The following is a 22807-nucleotide window of genomic DNA, read 5'->3' as shown; positions in this document are numbered from 1 at the left end:
TCCAGAGTGCTTCCTGCCGCCAAATATGTCACCGCTGTTTGGAAATGAACCGAGGTCTGCAGGGTCGGTGGGGGATTCATTAACTTCATGAATACATTATTGATAATCATGGCAAAGGTTACAAATACCCTCTGCTGTGGCTGTACCCACTTTTAGAGAAGGGATATTTACATTCTGCCTCTAGAATCCAATTAGTTGTGGCTTAGTCAGCTAGACTGAGGCAACAAATACAGTGAAAGTAAATGTTCACCACCAGGGAGGTAATTTGTAGAGCTTGATAATTCCTGCTAAATCAGCTAAAACACAGAAATCGAAGCTTCAGACTTTATTTCACTAAAATAGTAAATTGTACCCTGAATGGGAAAACCGAAACTCTGTTGGTTTTGCTATAGAAAATATAAATGTGTTTAAACAGAATTATTGCCTGATAGTTTACAGCATTGTAAGGACTTGTTTGGTGTTGTATACATAAAGCATTTGTTAAAGCATCATTTGTTCCCTAGCGAACAATATTTCATCTGCCATTAAGCATCTGTGTTTTCTTGAGTTTGGTCAATATGACTCAAAACCACTTCTCGATTTATACAAATCTTTCAGTCAAATGAGTGTTAGGAAAATCTGTAGGACATTTTGCATATGAATACAAAAGGGAAGTGTAGCTCTATAGGCTTTAAAGCTTTTGGCAACCATCAAGCACATTATTTCAGGCTAGTTATGGGACTCATTGTTCATGATTCGCTTATTCAGTATTTATTCTACTGGAATGAACATTGTCAAGACCCTATGCATTTGTTTTTAACAATATTTTTGAATTTCCTTGAGCGAATGCCTTGCTGGCAAAATCAGATGATTTAGTGAAATGTTCAGTAAAAATATTTGTTTCATGTATCGATAGGTGTGTGAGTGATACTTAAGCGTACTATATCTGTATAGTTTAAGTTGTGCTAACTTGAACTTCACTCTTTAGAGGAAACCAAGTACATGAATGGGGTTTACTCATTCTCTTTGGGGGCTTACAGTACCAAGAGTCTCATTATTTCACACAGAGCAAAGAAAGAGAATAGATTTCCTCATCTCCAGAGCAAGGCTGGCCTTTTGATGTTAATGAGCCGCCCACTGCTCCACTGCGTAGACCGAGTCTGTGGTCAGCAAGACAAAAAGAGAAGGCCCAAGTGCTGATAACGTCACTCAGAGAAGAATACAATACATTTCAGTGGATGCGACTAAACTCTACCTGAATGTCTGTGATGGCAACACATGGAGCTACTGCAGCCAGGGCATTACTGCAGTCAACTTTTAATATATGGATGGTGTTGAGGGGGCTGTTGCTTGGTAATGTGGGATAAATCTATTAAGCTTTAACATCTGGAGCTTGGTTGTTTTGTCTGGATTTAAGAAATAAAATGAATCACCATCTACTTTATTAGTTCTAGTCCATTTTGTGGTCACACTGGCCTTTTACAAACAAAGTGTGCACAAGTCATATGTTGACAGATATCACATTTCTCATACTGCACTTTGCTGTTTTATGTGTTTATGTGATGTCACAATTATGATGCCGTGTTTTCTGACTCTTTATTCAGGAACTATGTATGTCCCCTTAATAGATTACTCATGAGATTGCTTCCTTGACAGTTCACTGGTTGAAGAGTCATATGCTCCTGTATGCTGAAACCAAACTTTTACTGTCCTTGGATCCTGTTTTTTCTATTTTCAATTCTGCATTTAGTCCTGTTGAATTGTGCTCTGGTTTGTTTCCCATCTTGGTGCAATTCATTTGGTTTGATCTGAATCTAGCAATTGTTCTCTCCTTCGACAAAGCGGTCTTAGTCCCGTCACAAACAAACTGGGAAGCGATTCATTTGTGGTGAGAAAGTTTGACATTAGCCATAACCAGGTTTAAAGTCTCAGCTGCCTTGCAAATGAATTGAGGTCTGACCTTGAGTAGCAACAAGATACACAGCCTTCTGTTGGGAGGATTTAGGCTTTAAGACCTGTTCCTCTAATAAACCTTCTATTGCACCCCTGTGGTAGTTTCATTGTTGAGTTTGGTGTGCTGGAGTTTTTCACAGAAGGAAAACAAAAATAATGGGAACAGTTTACCCAACCCATTCACTAATTCGGATCAGAGCAGACTAACTATCATTTTACAATAACCCAGATTCTCTCTCTTTGGGTTTTTTGATGCAGTCATTTGGCTGAACCAGGGTTTGACTATCACCCTCATTTTCATGTAAGCAGCTTCACTGGAAAAGTGTAGTGTCTGCTTAGGGACACACTGATTGAAGCTGTTGAAGTGAGTGAGAGCATTAAGCTATTCAATTACTTTTCCAATTCGCATTTCCCCCATCAGGTTCTGTGGATTAAAACCACTGACCTTTTGATGACAAGCTTCAATCTCCAACTTCTCGGCAACTGCCTTTGCAATCTCTCACTAAACCCGAGCTGCCTGAGAACAATATTCAGCAAGATAAAAGTGAACCTGTCCCCCTAGCGTTTTTAATCAAACATGAGGCCACACTGTCACCTTCATCTCCTCTTTATCTCCACTGTGAAAGCACTTTGTCGTGCCTCACAGCCAAAATACTGTTCCCTGAAGTCCAATTTAGCCTGCAGCTGTTACAGTGCTTCTCTTTTTAATAAAAGTATTACATTGTCATCAGCTCTCAGTAATTGGTGGTATCCCCATGTGACATGAACCATCACTTTAGCTACACAGAACATATCTCTTTATCAGCTTCTTTGTGAGAGAATTCCCTCTGAGTTTCCTTTGTTATCCACTTACATTTTATTAAACTTTTCAAGTTTTTTTAACAACGCAAACTTTGTAAAACGGATTATATTTAGGATCCTCATTCCTCTGTGAGTCCTAATTTTTATATATTAGGGTACTTAGTCTAATTGAATGAATTGGCAGAAAGGCGGTGTGCTGATTTAATGTTCTGTCTGCTATCTGAGACATCTCTGTACCTCCATGTCTTTATAAGTATGAGGAAGTATGCCTATGCACAGCCGTAAATGGAAATTATCTGATTATGTGCTCTGAGATTTTCACTTGAAGCCAAAATGGCTGACCACTTGCATCAGAACGCCTCTAGAGTGAAAGGCCAGCACTCAGGCTGCTCGATCGAAGCTGCGAGATACTGTTTCCAATCGATGCTCCATGCTCTGACGCTTGTCCAGGAGAATCCCAGAATCCCATCAGTTACCTGCCCTCTGGATGACGCTTGCTCTCAAAGTCTGCAATTATTTTGGAGGATGCAGCTTGCGGCTTATACAAGACGTTACATCATCGCTAACTTTGGGAAGGGATCCCCAAGTGGACCATCCACTTCTCTGAATCTGCTCCCCCACTTTCTCACCATCTTTTTGTTCCTGCTTCATTATTTATTGACCATTACACGGTGTGCAACAGTCTACTGTAGCCCTCTGTAATGCTGAAGTAACTCAATAGTGCAGAGTTCACTCCCATTTTTGTGGAAAGGACATTGAGTGGTTGAGTGGTTTTTATGTGAAGTAAAACACTTTTTTTGGGTTCTCTAAACTCCTGTACAGTTCAGACACTCTGCTACAGTTCGGTAGCTGTTGTTGAGCCAATGTGTTGTTACCTTTCCAAAAATATCTTTGGTTAAAAGAACATCTTCTGCAAATAGTGTGGAAAAAATACAATTCCATCCGTTTATCAGTAAATTAAAATAGTACATTGAATGTACCATTACATTAAAGGGAATGTGATAAAAGTCCTTTAAGCTACTAATAAAAGCCTATGTCTTAGGAATGACAAATATAATTGTAATTTAATGGCACAGTATCACATCTCCAATTGCCCGAATCAAGAGTGAGAATCAAGCCATAACCAATAACTTTAACTTCAGTACCCCCTTAGTTACCTAATAACTCTGGCCACAAAACTGTCAAAACTATTTACCTTTTGATCGTAAGCCAGCTCAGTCGTGAATATATTTCTGGGTCACACACCCCGTGAACTTGAGTGTGTGTGTGTGATGTCTTGGCATGGACTATTAAACTGTCAGCTACCACCCCAGGGGCGACTTCTTTGCAGGAAGCACAATAGCGATGATTTGACAAGGAGATAAAGGGCTGAGGGAGTCAAATGGAAATCATCTCCACAGGACTTCAGGTAGATGTATTCAAATTGCAGGAACGATTATGAGGCTACATGGGCAATGATGCAGGAAATGTGACACCGGATAAGGGATTCTTGGCTCATTTAATTGCACCTCTTTATTTAAATATTTCCGACAGCAGTCAAAAGATTTTTCCATCCCTTTTTCACAAGAATTGGGAACTAATGACAGGGGTGGCTAATTCTACTGAAGAAAAAAATACGAGTATTACAAATATATGCAATACCCCACATTTCTTACTGTAAACATTTCATGATCAACTTATTCTCATTGGATCTGTCTGGGTAGCCTTATTGGGAACAGTCTCATTCACTGGAGCAGAGAAATTGCACTGAAGTGAACCAATTATATCTGAATTAACTTAGAACATTTGAAGAACCTAACCAACCCAAACCTCATAAAGCCCAAGTGGTTGCTCTGAGCATTGAAAGCTTTATTAATATAACACTATTTATTTTCAATTCTGTCATATTTATGTCTCAATATATCCGTCTTACATACTAGGATGTCCAATTTCTCTCCCTTCTACAGTGTTTGTATACAAGCTAACAAAGCTAACCTGGCTAGAACTTGGTTTTCTGACATGTTGTACTAGTACTCAGTCAAACTGGTGTGTTCTCATTTCCAATTTTGCAGGTAAATTGATCACAGCATCTTGCTGATTGAATCGCAGTCATCTGTTTAAGGCAGCATCTCTTACCACTAATCCGCCCTGACACTCCCAAAATAAATCACAGGGCATCGAGGAGACAAAGTTTGGCTATTTTTAATAATGAAAAACCAACTTTCCTGCTAAGTCTTATTAAAAGTCTGCTCTCTGCTGACAGGTGACAGATGTTAGGTGTACTAAGCAGCACTCGGCTTACCTCAACAGCAGCCTTGGCTCGCTCAAACTCCTCCTCCAGGGACTGATGTCTGGACAGGCGGGCGCTGCCCAACCGCTGCTCCTTGGTTAGGCGAGCCTGTCACACACACAGACACACACATCTCATAATATATACAAATGCACAAACTAAATCCATTAAACATAGACGCAATCACATTCACCACACATCACAAGGAGAGCGTGAACACATCCGCATAGCAAATCACACACACACACACACACACACACACACACACACACACACACACACACACACACACACACACACACACACACACACACACACACACACACACACACACACACACACACACACACACACACACACACACACACACACACACACACACACACCACACACACACACACACACACCACACACACACACACACACACACACACACACACACACACAACACACACCACCACACAACACACACACACACACACACACACACACAAACACACAATATCAGCCAGCCAGAGGGAGAGACAGGCAGGCAGAGTGTGCAGGTCAGCCGTCTCTGCTTTCCCAGGGACGAGTAAATATCCCTGCTCGACAAAGCCTCTGACATGCTTAGGAAGGCCAGTAGGTAATCACTTCTGTCAGCATCCCCCCCCTCATCTGAATGCCATGCTACTCATCCAGCCTCTCGCAATTTGGGTGTGTGTCTCCCTCTCCCTTTCCCGTGCACCTCCACATGCAATATCTGATGCTGATAGGCTCTCAGTTACAAACTTGCACAGAAAGCCTTGATCAACTGTGAAAAATGAAAGTAGACCAATTTCACGCACATGGTTTGTGTTTTGAAAGTGTGGTGTCATTTACGTGATTCAACATGCTTGGATGTGATATTGCACACTAGATTGTATGTATTCAAGGGTTACCAAATCCATAACAGAGCCTGAGACATTAATTAATTCCTCCAGAAAAGGCCAGCCAATACCTGTAACAATTCCCATCGTTACAGACTGCCATCATGCAAGATTAATTGAGGTTACTCTGTATTAATGGACTCAGAAGAAATTGCCATTTAATGAAGATAACCATATTTCTTATTTACAAGAACGAAAACGCAGTTTAATAATACATCTCACAACTTTGCTGTTTGCTGTGGTGCCCGAAGGACCCTCACTATGCTATTTGATTGCATTTCTGGTTGTATTTATTTATTCAGTCGTGGTAATATACACAAAATAAATCATAATGATACCAGTTGTTTGTGTCAGGATCTGGTACTAGTTTTTCAGAAACAAAGAGGGATGCTTTACAGACTTTTAATTTTCACTTACACACAGGGATGGGCTCAATGTAGAAGTGGCAATAACACCAATTTGTTACGACAACAAGACTCAATTGACCAGAGAGGAAGCAGCAGGATGTTGTTTTGAGTCAAAGTTGTTAGTAATTGGTGCTCATTCTGTTAATTAACTTGCTAATTAAGAGTAGCTACATTCATTGGTTGGAAGCGCTGTTTCAGGCTGTTCTGTTTATTTTTTTAGCCGACTCACCCTAAAACCAATCTTCCTGTAAAAAGGGTCTTTAAATATACTTGATGGTTACATACAGGACATCCTGCTAAAAATGTTTAGTCTAAAGCTGTATGTAAGTATTACGCATCATCAAACATGGACATGAACGGTTAACATCCCTAAATTCAATAAAGAGAAGGACAGAGCTGCTAATGTTACCATAACTTTAAAAGCATCCAGGATTGGCTTCCGATTTTTTTTCGGAAACCTTTAATGATGTGCTCCACAGACCTGGTCCTAGTGAGGGGTTTGGACAAAAGTATATAGTATAAAGTTCAGTTTCCACCAGATCTGTGTTTGGATGAAGACTAAGACGAGGTTGAAGAAATAGCTTGTTGTTGAGCCTTGACTTTGGCTTATTTTGTCATGTCACATAAAGATTTTGACATCAACTTAAAATACAGTCACTCCTGTAATTAACTGTGTGCCTTAAACTGCCCATATATAACAGTGTGGGATTATCTGCGGTTGGATTCTTCATTAATGCAAAATTCACATCGTAGACTGGCAAAGTTAGGAATGCAGCCATTTTGATTCTGCAGCGAAGTGTAGCAAGACTCAGATTTTAAGGATAGTTTTTATTTTGATCGGAAAGTGCAGCAGAAAAAATATTCGCAACCAATCGTTAAACAGATTCTCATGACTCCGGTGACTCCGCTTGAAACACGTGAACATGCCTCTTGTAAGCAGAACATTTAAATTAGTGCTCCCCTGTGTGAATTTGGCGCAACTTTTTTGGACCTTCTCCTTTTTGTTTGGGTGTACTGCATGTACATCTCATGCAACACACGTCTCCCGTGCATTTTCAGTTGGTGTTTATATGATACCTCCTATAGTATATGTAAGAAACTAAAGCCACTGTTTACAGTATCTCTTTCAAGTATTATGTAACTCCTGGGCAAAATAAATGTGTGCCTGTTAGCCAATTACTTCCCCTGAATAGATGATGTATGTTTAGCTGGCTTTGTGAGATCAACACTGATGGGCTCAGAGTGAAGTTGTTGAATAATTCATAGTCTATTAATCTAATAATGGTGTGTGGAAACAAGACCCGTTTTGCAGGCCTACACAGAGACATCAACTCATGTAATAAAGCGCTTGACATTTGGACCTTGTAGCACCACAGAAGAAGAATCTCAAGGCCAACAGTATATCTGGATTTCCTCAAGGTTTGCCATTTGGCTCCAATAATCTCCTCTTTTTGGTCTTTTAAATCCAATTATTCTGAGAAGTGGGATGCTTCTTTTACCGGTGCAAATGTATAAGTCGTTAAATGTCATATGAAAGGATGCATAGGGAGGCTTACATGTCTTCCACTAATATACTGCCTGTTGAGCTGAAATGGAAGAATTGTAGGTGTTAGGACATATTGGTGGTTCAACAATTACACAACAGGGTGTCTCCTTAGAAACAGCCTTTTACATTTTAATATTCTTATCATGCATTAATATGCAGTTGCTAAAAGAAAAATAGATATACATTTTTCCATTAAATTATTATGAAGGTTTAACCATCAGTCGACACAATATGTTGAGACGTGTAAAGCTCACTTCAAAGGGATGTTGATTTCAAGTGTCTACAGCGCACACAATAACGATGATTACTGCCTGCTCCTGTCACACTGAGCACTCACTTGAGATGCTAGAGCAGACTCTGGATCCACTTTGGTGTTTCCGTCCAAGGAGTTCTTGTTCAATGCCTCTAATTGGGTTTTACAGTCTATGGACCTAAAGTAGAGGAGAAACCGGTGGTTTACATGATACACACACATTTAACTAAGCTTCATACAACATTTCTTGGTGTGGAAAATACAAAATGTATACACAGAACATTTGTCCACCTTGACATCATTGCAACATTAAAGTTAGTTTGAGAAACCGGCTCGAGATACACTTTTTGTTATATTCCATGGAATGCTCTTAACATCCCGATAGCAATGAATATCTTAAGTGCTTTGACAAAAAATCCATAAAAAAATGTCATCTGTGGAAGCCGTAGTACTGTAAAAAGCACGACCAATCATTTTAGCCGACCCTGCTAAAATAACTGGATGGCCTACCTGCCTGTCAGCCTTCCATCTGTGCACAAACTTGTGCCCTCATTGGTCATGTGCGTGTTCGTGTGTGTTGGAGGAGGGGCTCTGTAAGGAAGTGGCAGATTTTCTCCGGTTGTGTATTTTCAAATTCTAGCGATCTCGAGCCGGTTTCTCAAACTTACCTACCCTACCTTTAACACATTTTGAATTCCTGTACACTCATAAACCATCTTTGAAGGTTTGTTTTATTAACTTTTTTTAAGCATTCCTGCCTCAAATACAAGCAACCCTATTGCTGAGGCAAAAACGCTGATATAAGACTATTCTAGAAAAACATTTAAAAAATCTACAATATCTGCACGTTGGGAACATTTTTCATTATGGCAAATTTAATTTATTTATTCATGGAAAACATATAATAGGCAGAAACACTTGTTTGACCTGCATTAATAGATGTTTTTAGCCCACTTGGGGGCACCACATGTTTCTTTAGCTGCTTAATGCTTCACAACTGTATGTATGTTAGTACTATGACAGTGCTGATAGACGACCAATTTGATCCATTGTTCCAATCATGTGAACATTAATTGCATTTCCAGGTACAACCAGTCTCCTGTATGAAGGTCTGATGTGCTAAACGTTCATCAACCTCTTTGACCTCAATTAAAATCCTCCTTGCCTGCACTTCCTGTATTTGTGCAGGATGTGCACTGTGAGTCGTGGAAATGTCAAATATGGGCCTGATTCCAATGGATACAGATAGAAAATGTCGCTCATGTCTCATTAATGCGGTTTCATTAATGCCTGCTCAGGACAATACATACCATAGGAATTCATTGGATGAATTTTTTGAAGAACGCCGCCTTTCCATCTTCCATTTCCTGTTGCCATTTCTCTCAGGGTGAGGATTCAGCTCTTCCCATTTATCCAACGGTGTACAAATGTTAACTGGTGACAGCAATAACATAATTAAAACATGTAAAAATCACAAAACTGAAATAAAAAGAAATGCATATACAAATTCAACTCTGAAACAACACTCATCACAGTCTCTTATCTGTACATTTGGACAACAGCTGATGGCTTTTAGTACAAGACTGTATTTCAATTATGCAGTAAGCAATCTACTTCATTAAAAAAGTTACCTTTTTACTTTCCATTAGTTGAAAAGCCAAGATTTTTACACATAGAGGGTGTTTATCAATCGCGAGTACGCTTGCTTGGTAGCACATGTCTGCCGAGCATCTTGCTTCAGAAGCGAGGCAAGAATACTTCCTGGCATTCGGAAAACAAAGAGTGGAACAGGCTAGCAAGTGTGCAGGTGTGCGTCATATGAGACGAGGCACCGCCTTACATTTTCCGCCACAGATTTGGGGAAATTGGTCCGTGCGCAAAGCATTGTGGGGATTTTAAGACCGCGGAGTCTACACATGTGCAGCCTCGAAATTTCTCCTAACGAAGTACGCCGGGCTCGGTAGATTTCCAAGTATGCTGGAGATTGGAACAGTACTTTGGCGGCACTCGATGATGTAGTATGCTTGAAATAGTGGCTCTGCAGCAGCTTTACTCGCGATTGAGAAACACCCGGAGTCTTTCTGATATGACAGCTAAAAACATGGCTGACAATTAGTGCTGTGGGTGTCTAAAAAAAACAGCTGCTCACTATTGTAACATGACATAAAGTTTTCCTTGTAAATGATACCAGGGTAATAATCAATCTCACTGCCATGAATTATTCACCACACTCTAGGAGTCGGTCTGCATAATTGGTTCTCTTTGAAGACTTTAACCTTTTCAACTGGCAAATAGGAAAGTAATTGGCCGTTTCCTCTTTATGTCTTTTGAGATGATCCCTTTCATTACAGTAAATTGGCTTGATCCTGCTTTGGGCTGCCTCTAACGCGTGTGAGGTCAGTTCCACAGGGGATGATGGGAGTCGGAGATGTTAGTGTATGTAGGGCTGTGGTTCGGAGATTTATGGCTTTCGAGATAGAGGCGGTTGCTTGCAAGATGAATCACAGCTGCTGACTTTGTGAAATTATAGGATTTCACTTTTATAGATGTGTATGGTATTTTATAAATATCACATTAAAGAAAATATTAAATATTCATTAAAAACTGAAGACCTAACGGAAACTACTGTTAAGTATCTTACTGCGCTTTATGGCTTGAAACACTATATTTACTTTAGTATTAATATGTTGAATGAATATAAGGTATTGTTTGACATTTTTTATGCTAGTGCTGATATGGTTTTTGAAGATTTAAAACTATGCTCACTGAGAAACCTTTTTCATTTAGCAAAAGAAAACACAAGCAGCTGTTCAAGAACTTTGCATGGATAAAATACAAAATTTTAAAATGGGCAATGAACAATCTACTAGTATCATCTCTAGTGTGTCTGTTATTAAGTACTTTTTCACTGTGTACCATTGTGTTTCCTTGTAAGATTGTTCCATGTATACAGTACCTAGAAACTGATTGGTCTGCATTATAGTCCAAAAGATGAACTAGGGTTTTACCCAAACATTGTGTATTAGAAAGGTTAATACTTGTTGCTATCTACCTGAGTCTAGTGACACTCTCTCTGGGGTCCTCATGATTTCTTCTGTCTGTTCAACTTCCACCTGGATCAGCTCCGTCTCGTCCGTCTCCTTCTTCTTTCTGCGTAGGCTGTTCTTCTGGCTGTTGACCCGGGATGACAGAGGGCTCCTTTTGTCCTTGCTGCTCCTCCTCTCGCCGGGTTCACTGAGATCCAGCAGGTCCAGTGTTGAAGACAGAACTGTGTGGGACGGGACATACTTTAGTTTAGTTTGCTTATTTAGTTTGGTTAGTTGTATTGCTTTATGATTTCTAACATGGATTGTTTTGGAATCTGAGAGATAACATTCAATAGGCTCACATTTGACAGTTGAGGGACATTTAAAACCAAATCATCTAGGACTATTATTGTTCCTCTGCAAAGGAGGTTATGTTTTCGGTTCGGTTTTGGTTTGTCTGTCTGATTGTCAGCATGATAATGGAAAAATTACTGGCCTGATTTTCATGAAACTTGTAGGAAGAGTGTTACGTGGAACAAGGAAAGAATGATTAACATTTTTTAAAACATCCCAATCACAGGACCGAACAGGACAATTATTTTAACCAATGAAAACGACCGAAGGTTTGCTCCCTCCAAATGTACCTTAAGTTATAAATGTGAAGGGCTGAGTAGTTCAAGTTTAACTACTAATGGCTTTCTGAAGCAGGAAAAAGTTAAATTGCATGCAGTCAAACATGCTTGTTTCTAACGAAAAATTTGCTATATCGCATTATAGTATTTAGGTTCAAATGGATCCTTTTGGGGACTGTTATTGCTAGAAAAAAACCTAGATTAAATATCTCATTCCTCTTTCTTTTATCTTGGTATTATTTTCTCACCCTTAAAAAATCACTCTTTACATTCAAGAAAAATTAATATCTCTTTAATTTGTGAATGGTGATATTCCATGTCATTTTTATTCTTAGATATGAAACAGTTCTGCTTTAATTGGGTGGTAATGATAAGATTGTTCACTGTACCGACTAAGTGGTTTTTAAAATGTTTCAACCATGCATAATATTTTTGAAACTTCTCTTTCTCTTGGTAATAAGACAGGAATACCGGTTTCACTTATTCAGCTGCATGAAGCTTTGCTTCTGATCTACACATTCCCTGACACGGCGAGTAAGCTGTCAGGGGTACTTAAGCTGTCGCAGCATTGCCCCCTGGGCGGACATGGAAAAGGAATTGGCTGCTGCTCTTTTCAGAGAATCTAAATTTACTTCAGGCCTCTGCACTGATAAGGATAAGGCCGCCCCTCGAGGAGTTCCTGTTTGAACAATTAAGTAATTCAATCGCAGGTTGTTAGAGCGCGAAGAAGGACAGAGCCTTCTGTCAAGGGGCTTAACTTTAGTCTGCCCGCGTCCAGCGTCACGACTGCAGACTGTAACGGTGGTATTATTCTTATCTGATACCCAGGTTTCAATATTAAACTAATGGATGGTTGATTTGAGTAATGATTGTTGTACTTTTAAAAATCTCAGGTAATAGCAGAGATGCAGCTTTCTCAATGTATTTGCAAGAAGAATTATGTACAGTATAGATTTCTTACTTAAAGTAAGAAAATCTACTTTCTACCCACTGATGATGTTTGTCTTTTCTACTGAATGCCACTTTTTTTCCACATCTTTATAATTGAATTATTTTTGGATTAATTAGTAACGGCCCGTCCACACAGCGGCGTTGGAAGCTTCTTCCAACGCTTCTGCCCATTCACTTTGAATGGGGTGACGTCACTTTTCGCCGAACTGCATTGTGGGAAGCAAAGCGGAGCTTTCCTGGCGTTGCAGGCTGCAAAAGTTGAGCAATGTTCAACTTTTGAAGCCTCGGCAGAAGCGTCAGCCAATCAAATCATATGCCAGTACAAGCTCTAGCCAATCAAACCGCTGCTTGTGTGTCAGGGGCGGGAGATTTATGTGATTGGTTGTTGGTCGAGCTTCAGACACACCCGCCGGCAAGCTTTTTCCAACGCCGCTGTGTGGACGGGCCGTAAATTTAGATTAGTTGTATTTGTTCTTGTTTGCGTCAAATCAAAATTAGCTAATGTCCTGAGTTTGGTTGCGTGATTGCTGTAACTTTCAGACTGCATCATTGGAGGAAAAAAACACATTTACAGTAGGCTAACTGTTAAATGGATATCTTGATACTGATGAGTAAATAAATAAATCCAGAGCAATCGGTGTAAAATGTACACAAATGTGTGTATTTTGGGCCGCTGGGAGCCTCTAATGATCTTTGCCTCTGCTGATGCGCCTGGTTTTTATGAGCCAGTATCAGTATGCGATATGATAATACGTTAATGGTCAGATCAAGTAGGACATTTGACTCGCATCACATCAAATTTCCGACTTGATCTGACCATTAAAGTACCATATATAAAGTTGTGAACCAACACATGTGGATGGCATCTGTTGTCTTCAGTTCAGGCTCAGTTCAGATAAGAGGATAATAAGGCTAGTAAAACAGTTTCTTTTTTATTGGTTATTTACTACAAAAGTTTTCTCCTTTCTCTCCTGGGACCCTGACTGTTTCTTTTGTGCAATTCGAGCTCAGAACTGACTGCCTAATTGGCTTGCTGCTGTTTCCTGACAACCAACTGAGAGCATTTGTTGACTGAAATCTCTGCGTAATTAGAGAGTATGCTTGTCTTCCATGCCTTGTGCTCTTTAGCTGACAAATACAATTACAAATCAGGGAGACACACTCGTAGGGATGGTTGCCTGAAGAGATTTCAGCATCAAAAGGAAACTCAAGCTGTTCATAAAAAGGCAATAATGTCAAAAATGTGTTGGCACCCTTGAGTCTACTTGAAATGATGAGACTGTGAAGACAATTGCACAAGTTTTCCTCATCAAGTAAAGATTGTAACTGGGCGCTTGTAAACTGTGTTAATCTAATGGATAACAAGTAGCTCTGTGGTTGCAAATGAGCTGATGGTGAGCAAGTAAATACGATTCCTGAACATTTAATCAGAGTTTAGATTTGTATCTTCACAACATAATGATGCCTGACAGACATGAGTGAGGGGAGAAATGGCACACTTATACAAAAACACACAAATGAACGTGGGTCACACTTAGACAACAATAAGAATTAGCAAACAAAAAGAGAGAATACATTGATCACTGAAATCTCAAGCAATCAATTGTGTTCAAGTGAATCCAAAAGGTGAGAACCACTGTGTCATAAGAGGATTCCTGTGATTATTGAAGCAGCATGTAAGAGCAAAGTGCTGACAAAAGAAAGAAAGGGATTTTGATTGAACGCGGAGGAGAGTAGATTTTATGCTGGTTGATGAGGAGCTCTTGAATGAAGCCGTTTAAGCTTACGTCAGCAAATGATTGATGATGGATATTCTAACGAGAGAGGAAAGAACATTGCAACAGGGGCAACCAGCTGATTAGGTTAGTGTATCGCTTCAGTTTCTTTCCTTTTATTATGTAGATTGAAAGCTTTAACAGACATTTTCAGAATAAGGTTTATTGCTAAGTACTTCTTGTAGCATCCTCTGTATTTACGATGTCGACTTTTACCTACCTTCTATCTCTTAAATGAATTGTTTTATTCATTTTTTATTTGTAATGTTTTAAACCGTTATGAACAGCACTTTGAATTGACACTATATATGAAATGTGCTACAGTATATATACAAAACTAACCATAAAGTAGGTTATTCATTTACAAGGCATTTCTGTTGGTGTTTGGTATATACATTAAACATATTAAGTGGAAATAAAATTACAGGCAAGGTACAATATAAGACTAGTACATGAATAGTAAAATATTATCTCTAATAATAACCTTAACACCAGATACATATTATCAATTATCGAATTGTCATCCTCGAAGTGAGACAAAAGTAAAACTGTATTGAACCCAACAGGATGTAGGTTTCATGTGGATAAGCATATTCAAGCGGGTAATTATCATTCATTATTGATTCTCTTTGCTTGCTAATTCCTGTTTAGCTTTACTCCTGCTAGTCTGTCACAGTGTGAAAACAGATTGACAGACAATCACTCCTAAATCCTCTCCACCTGCATGTCTTTAGACAGTGGGAACAAATCAGAGCAGCTGGAGGAAACCCTAGTGAACATGTGGAGAACTAGAAATACCAGCTCACAGTTCTTAAACACAAAACATGAATCCACCTCTTGGCACTGAGGATTTAATGTGCAAGGATTTAGTTTAAGTGGCACACACCTTTTTAAAATATTATAAATAGACTACATATTTTGAGATTCATGACCAATTATGTGAGGCCTACTTGATTGTCAGCAGGAGCAGCAGGAGGCACCGGGGAGACAGAAGGCTGAGAGTTTCCTGCAACATTCGCCCATACTCTGCCCGTCTGAATCAGCACAGTCAGCGGCCAGTTTGAAGATGACACATGTCAGCTGTGCAATCTGTCCGCATCATCGTCACTCAAAAGATGGTGAAGCCTAGCGATCATGCTATCCATGTGGAAATCAAGATGGGACTAAGCATCTGTTAAATTCAGACCCTTTTCTCAATTCCTACTTTGACCTAGTTGTTATTTAGTTCATTCATTGTCAGGATGATAAGGTTCTATTAAATATAACCTGAATAATACACATGCAGTATTAACTGACTAAGGGAGACACTCTTACTCTCATACTTTCATATGTTGTCTACTTGCCAAGATGTTCCTGTCACGCGTACACTACAGAGTTACATGTTCGCATGGATTAAGCTGCAAGTCAAATCTTATTGGGCAGCTATATAATGCTTTGAATAATAGTAGTTGGGGTGTGCTACTTGATTTGTATTATCATTGATGCATTTGTATGTGGAATTATGATCCATACTAAATAATGCATGGTCTTTGCCTAGTTACACCACTTTGGGAGTTGCTGATGCATTGAAAACAGAACTCAAAAAGGTGTTTTATGAAAACTCAAGTCCTTGTATTTGCTCCTGGTGTTCTTCGCCACTCTTTTGGAAGAAATAAATTAGCGGAATAACATGTGATCTAGCTTTAAAAGTGCCCTACATTTAGTTACTGATAAAAACATTTGAGATACTTTATTATTTTACATTGTAGAAAGTGAATTCAGTGTGTTTCTACAGTGATTAATTAGGTCAATTATTGGGATGGCTGAATGCCCATATAGCATCTTTTTTCTGAGCACCAGCATTTCCCTTCAATTATTCTTAATGAGTTGAGAGATTACGCGGTCGCCCAGAGAAAAAAAAATGCACTCAGCAGCACCCCGTACACATAGCCTGGCAAAAAAAACACCCTCCCCACTTATGTTACCATGGTTGATAAAAAAACATGTTGTTAACAGGAGGCAGCATCCAATGTGTTATTCAAGTCCCTCACATGTTAACAACCACACTATGGTATCAAAGCTGTTCTCCTCTACAGTATATACCGCAGGGTCTTGGTAAAGGGCATCTTAAGCAGATTGTATAACTTGTATTACATATGTTTCCCGTCATCAGGTAGACAGACTTTTTTGCAGACTGTAAATCTACTGTACTGTACCAGCTGTGTTGGAAGTCACTGCGCGGGAAAGCCCATCACACTTGGTCTCGCAGAGGAAATCGTCGATGGATGGGCTTAAAAGCGGACGGCTCTCTTGTTGCTCACTCACCAGCTGTAAGGGCAAACAGATAATACAGTTCAGGCTCTCACTCAGCATGGAAAGAGTCCCTGGTTTGTTAACATTAAGTGTCATAAAGTCCTTCTGGGCATGATACAGATTACACCATTGTCCCTATGCTGACACATCACAAGTCAATGTGACTGGGTTTCTTTTTAGGAAGTTAACACAAACTTATTCCCCTTTCCAGCACATCATTTTTTTACAGCATCTTGACATAGATACACTGGAATGATTCAAGTGTGCAGATCCACTCAGATGTTAGAGATGCCGCTGACTTTTTTGAACAGTTATGAAAGTGTGTTCTGGGGTTGTGATAATGTTGATGTGAAGAGCACAAAGACACTTGACATGTAACAGAGACCACATTAAATCATGTGTCGTTTATTTGAGTCATGGCCCCGTGGCTGGTCTTTGATTCCTAGCTATATGTGCTGGTAATGTTTGAACCCTGGCACATGGATGTTTAGCTGGCAGCATTAGTCTGGGATTAGTACTTTTGATGGAGGCTGATGTTGCCAAAATGTGCAGCTCCAGCCAACTTTTAAAAGAGCTTTCCTGACAGACATCAAAACACAGCTGCTGTTTGGCCATTGCTCATAGAGAATCATCTTCATCACACAAACATATTGTTTTGTTTGCATGCACACACGACGAAAATGTCAGCGAATTGCAGGAAGTTTGACAATATTGGCATTTTACATGTACTGTAATCACCTGGTTACTGTAAAATCTGTCTTTACATACAGCTCGTGAGTTAGGAGACATCTCCTTAACACCCATCGTATTTGTACATTTGCATTTTAAATGTGTTCGTGATCAAGCCGTTGACTGCAGAGGGGTGTTTTTTTTTTTTTTTAGGTCATTTGGATTGATGGTGCACTGAGGGGATGAACTCTATAGTAGTGAAATAAACTTTTCATATGTGTGCTTCTGCATGTTTTTCTTGAATTTTACTGTTGTGCTGTGAACACCAGTTTTATTTGCATTTTTATTTAGCTGAGATAATGTTAACATAACTACATTAATCAATAGAAAGATGTAACTCTTCCATCATAAGGGTGCAGATTTAGCCTTTCTGTTTCTTATGTAAAAAGCAGGCAGGAAAAAAAAAGAAGCAATGCTTGGGTAAACATGCAACAACAAGCATGGAAAACAACGTTAGTCTATACTCTGTTATTTACTTGACTAATTATAATAATCAAAAGACATTGTCATTAGCCTCTGGTACTGTCCGTGCACTTACAGTACTGCCAAGCAGCATCCCTCAATCTCTGCTAATTGTCTTATTGTGCTTGCCATTACAAACACTTGGATTCAATCAATCAATAGTCCCGAATGGCAGGTCAATCCCACCCTATCTTTTAAAGGGGCTTTGCATTGTAAAGCATTATTTCAATCAGACTGTGTCCGGTTAGATACTGATCGCACTTCCAGACGAGACCTAAAAATAAGTCTCAGGTACAGAGAGTTTACACAATGTTTCTCTGATTCACATTTTTTTTAAGAAATCAGATTACTACAGGATCCTGTACAGGTACTGCATGTACTCTTACTTAATACATCCCATAGTCTCCAATGAAATAACCACTGAGATGAGCTGGCCGAGAGAAACCTGCTGTGTCCTACCCAATTATGAGTTAACCATTATTGCTTAGCCCACCTTCCAAAACCATAAAAATGTTAATCACCTCGCCTGTGATTCACCAATTTGGAGGCTTGCCAGTGCAGCTGCAGAAGAGGATACATCCATTTCATTATTGGTACCCTGAAGCGTCGGTACTCCAGGTGCAGCTGGCCACAATTTACAAACCCAGGCATCATCATTTGGAGATGAAAACCAGTTTAGTCCCGTAGAAAGAGTAATCCACCACCATTGTAGTCAGACTGTTTGCCGTGTACACAGTATAATGGAGGCATCAGCTATTGTAGCTCTCAAAGCTGTGTTCGCAGGCAGAATTTTAATGAAGGTGCTGAAGGTTTAATTAGCAATCAGTGAATGGACTGCATGTGCGTAATATGGAAGCTGGAGGAAGTTTAGCATGTACGCACTTTACATGACCCTACAATAAAACATTTATGATTGTAGTTACTCCTTGGTGTTTGCTTCCTTGTTTCAGGTCTCAAAGACACAACTGCTATATTGGTAAACAATAATAATCGCATTATTGGTTTTAATATTTATACAAATATTGTATTAAGGCCTATATTTTTTTTTGGGAAATTTGAACTACGCATGAACAAATACTCAGTTGTTCCCCTCTATTTTGGCTACTCTCATTGAGATGGATAAAAATGATGAAATAATACTTATAACATTTAACTAAATCACTGTAATGAAGATTCAAAGCCCCACAAACCAAAGCCTCCAAATAGTCATAAAGGAACGACTCTCGAAAACACCAAAATGAAAGACGATAACTTCTTTAAGTTATGATTTATTTCAGGACTGTTTGTTTTAGATAGCTATACCTGGTGATGTTACTTGTGTCTTCATGAAATTAGAAAAAGTCATGAAGTATCGACATAGCTATTAAGACCGGTTAAGCCACAATAAAGATAACATAAATGATATGAAGATATATTTGACTACAGTAACAGAAATGTTTCTAGTGTTGGCAGCTTACAGTATAATGATTACCAACAAAGAGAAGAGTAAAAGGAACAAATGTAGAAGATGATGATACTGTGGTGTACTGTAGAGTCAATAGCACAGAAGAAAGAGCAGATACTTTCACAAAAGACAGAAAACTTTTGAAAAAAGTCCATAAATAATATCCAGAGAGGGATTGTTACTGTGTTCTGGAGAGTTTGTGCTGCGCTGCAAGAATGCTGACCCAGCATAGGTAATTAGAGTTGGTGCTGTTCTGGTGTCAGAATAAAGCTTTGGAGGAAGCCTCACAGTGTGAAGTAACCTAATTTCACCCGCCGCTGCTCCCAGTCCTGCATTTCCCCCCAATTGTGGACTGCAGCGACAAATCATAGGATGAGAATACACAGGTTTTAAAGGTCAAATCTATCCGTGATTTATGGTCGGTGCTTGGTTGTGTAATTGAGTCTGAGTGGGTGTCTGAGCCACAGTTCACTCAGTTATACTTTTTTGTATTGTCCAAAAGACAGATGCTTTATTTAATCTTCACATTTTCATAAAGGCTGAATAACAACCCACTCAATCGTTAACCTTTATTGGAAGGATGAATCATTTCAAACTTCTGCTGCTTTAATTGGACTGTTTTTTCCTGCAAAACTACCAGATTGAAACACCGCCTTATACATGAGTCTCAATGATTAAAATTAACTAGGTAATAGGTTACTTAGGTTATTTAGGATATATTTTTGCTTCTAGATATGTCGATAATGCATCTACTTATCTATGAATTCAAATGAAAACTTACACGGGACTGAAAATCTTTTAATGTCATAAAAAGCGACAGCATTGTATATATTTTACGTTTACGATTTTTTCCTTTTTTTATTGTGTTTTAAGGATTCTGTATGAAAGGTATTTTTCAGTTTTTCCTGAACCCAACAAATCAAATGTAGCTCTATCCAAACAGCTTCTCAGCTGACTGGACTTTTAGCATAAGTGCCAGCTGAACTGAATAAACACTGAGTAAAGAAAACACAAACATCAGAGAAACATCTGTCAGTGAATAACAGAGTTTTTGTGATGCTTGCGAAGCATATTGGAAAAGCTTCTGCATTACACAGGGAGGGACTGTTGAAGCCTGTACAGTAGTCTGTCCAAAAAAACTCTATTAATGAATGACCTTGCATTTTTCTACTAAATTATTTTGAGCACAATTTATTTGTACACTGCTGAAGCCTTCCCTTAAGACTTACTGTTTTGCTGTTGTGATGTTTGGTACTGATTGACTGAAGGTCAGCGCTGTCAACGGAGCAGAATGCTAGAGATTCATAGTACACAATACGCTTCAACTCATACTTTTAATTCAGAAATAGTCTGGAGTAATTCGGGGAATAATGAGAGATGTTGACAGAACATTGGCCCTGCTGATTCATGTTTACTTCCTAAAGCAGTGTTGGCATATTTTCAGAAAATACAGCATGCTGCTTAGTTGTAAAATGAGAGGGATATTTCAGGATCTGTAGTACAGGAAGCTGCTGCTTCACGAACTGACTGATGCATTATACCGTTTTGGCATGCGTGTTGTAAAGGTTTTAGACAAGCTAGCGGCTCCTGAAAGACCTTCTGTTGGTCAATTCTCCTGGGTGAAATATCTCAACATCTATTGCAAGGTGTGCCAGTAATTGATGCCACATATCTGTAGTGCCTTAATGAGAATGAGATTGTAGTTTTTTAGGTAAATAATTCCACAATAATTGAATAGAATACCATGACATTTAGTTTAGTCATTTGTGTTTGAATGATATCAAAATAAAATACATATGAGATTTCCTTAATCCCTTTATAACAGCCTCAGATTCACTTTGTGTTTAGTCCTAATTTGCCATGACAACTCGCTAAACTGAGATGGTGAACAAGGCAAACATAATGCATGTTAAACATTAGCCTTCTTGCATTGTCATTGTGAGCATGTTAGCATAATTAGCATTTAGGTCAACCTCCAGCTGTATCCAAGTGAAGACTCGGAACAGCAAAGAGCATAGCTGTAGGATTTTATAGATTCACTGACAGAGGATTGGTCGCTTTTCAAAATGGCAAAAGTCATTGAACTTGTTTTAAGTTCCCAATTTTAAACAGATAGTCCTGCATATTAATCCATAACTGTAAGGCTGTATGGATTTGGCTGCGCAGTACAGTTGGCAGTCTATATGGAAGTAACTGTGCCTTATACACCGATCACATGATCATTCTTCAAAGCACTTCCTGTGGTTGCCATGGGGGCCAATTTCAATGAATGGTCTTGAAACGAGAAGACCTCTGCTTTTCTCTCTTCTAATCATCCAGAAATCCGGGACAGCAGATTCATCTATAGGGAGCTTGGCTTGCACTTTGGTAGCAGGTAGCATGCAAACCCCAATTAAAGGTTGAATCCATGAGAGCTACTTCCTGAGCTGTTGGCCCATTACTCTCACTACAAGGAGGTTACTGTTTTCCCCATTGGCTTTTTTCCCTCCTCTGCTCTCCTTCTGTTATACCTTTTGCTCCTCCCATATGCAAATCACTTTCGCACTTTGTTTGTTTTAAGTAGTAATGAAGAAAATTATGTAATGGAAAACTTGAGCTAATTGTGCCGCTTGGGCTTGACTCCAAGAGATCTCTCAGATGTGTTTGTTAAGGGAAGTGTGTACCAGTAAAACTTGTCAGAGCTTTGAAGGCGGGGAGATCAAGGTGAGCACAGGAGGAGGTGAAGATCATGGAAAACACTACATAAAGGGAAAGCTGTATTAAAATATCAAAGAAGAGGATGTACAATAGTTGTCAGAGAAAAAGCTTAAGGCTATGTTAGGGGAGCTCCTCGTGAGAAATAGTCAAAGCCAACAACTTTCAGTATATTTAGTTCACGTGTGGGATTTGTTGTGATTATATCACAATTAACTCTTCAGAATCTGTATTATTTAGTTATCATTATGGCTTAAAAAGGACATATGCTCATTTTCACGTTCATATTTGTATTTATTGCCTCTACGGTGACATGTTTAATGCTTTTAAAGTGCTTAATTTTTCTAATTTCACCCTCTGTATGAAACCAGATCCCAGTCTGCTCTAATTGGTTAGCTCGCCATCTGTGTTGTGGTTGGTCAACCACTTACAGATGTCCCGCCCCTTAGCCTATCACAGACAATGTCTTGGAGCGCTAGCCAATAGCTCAATGTTACGTATTGATGTCACTATGTTACAGAAGTAAACAAAGGAGTCCAATGGAGGCAGGGGGGGGAGTGTGTGGGAGAGAAACTTCCTTTACAGTGTAGCCTTTGCACACCATTAAGATGCACAAAAACCTATATAAGACAACCCCCAAAAGCATCATAGGGTCACTTTAACATGATTTGTCGATGGGCTGCAAC

General features: G+C 39.2%; 1 protein-coding gene and 1 long non-coding RNA gene across 6 annotated transcripts in view; one reads left to right on the top strand and one right to left on the bottom strand.

Moving 5' to 3' along the window:
- Positions 1–22807, bottom strand: part of pex5la (peroxisomal biogenesis factor 5-like a) — a 78885-nt gene that overhangs the window by 18760 nt on the left and 37318 nt on the right. For 4 of the 5 annotated variants that reach the window (XM_034147955.1, XM_034147959.1, XM_034147957.1 and 1 more), the window contains 6 exons: positions 16696–16807; positions 11169–11384; positions 9427–9550; positions 8201–8294; positions 7874–7903; positions 5015–5110 (listed from right to left, as the gene is read on the bottom strand). In XM_034147955.1, coding sequence (XP_034003846.1) covers positions 5015–5110; positions 7874–7903; positions 8201–8294; positions 9427–9550; positions 11169–11384; positions 16696–16807 — 672 coding nt within the window. The remainder of the gene's footprint in view (positions 1–5014; positions 5111–7873; positions 7904–8200; positions 8295–9426; positions 9551–11168; positions 11385–16695; positions 16808–22807) is intronic. The other variant, XM_034147956.1, reaches the window with a different exon arrangement.
- LOC117496216 overlaps positions 1–22807 on the top strand; it is a 49233-nt gene that overhangs the window by 14940 nt on the left and 11486 nt on the right. The window lies entirely within an intron of this gene.

This window comes from Trematomus bernacchii, unplaced genomic scaffold (assembly GCF_902827165.1).
Source record: "Trematomus bernacchii unplaced genomic scaffold, fTreBer1.1, whole genome shotgun sequence".
Lineage (NCBI taxonomy): Eukaryota > Metazoa > Chordata > Actinopteri > Perciformes > Nototheniidae > Trematomus > Trematomus bernacchii.
The sequence above is the reverse complement of the archived record's forward strand: the minus strand, read 5'-3'. Positions and strand labels throughout refer to the sequence as shown.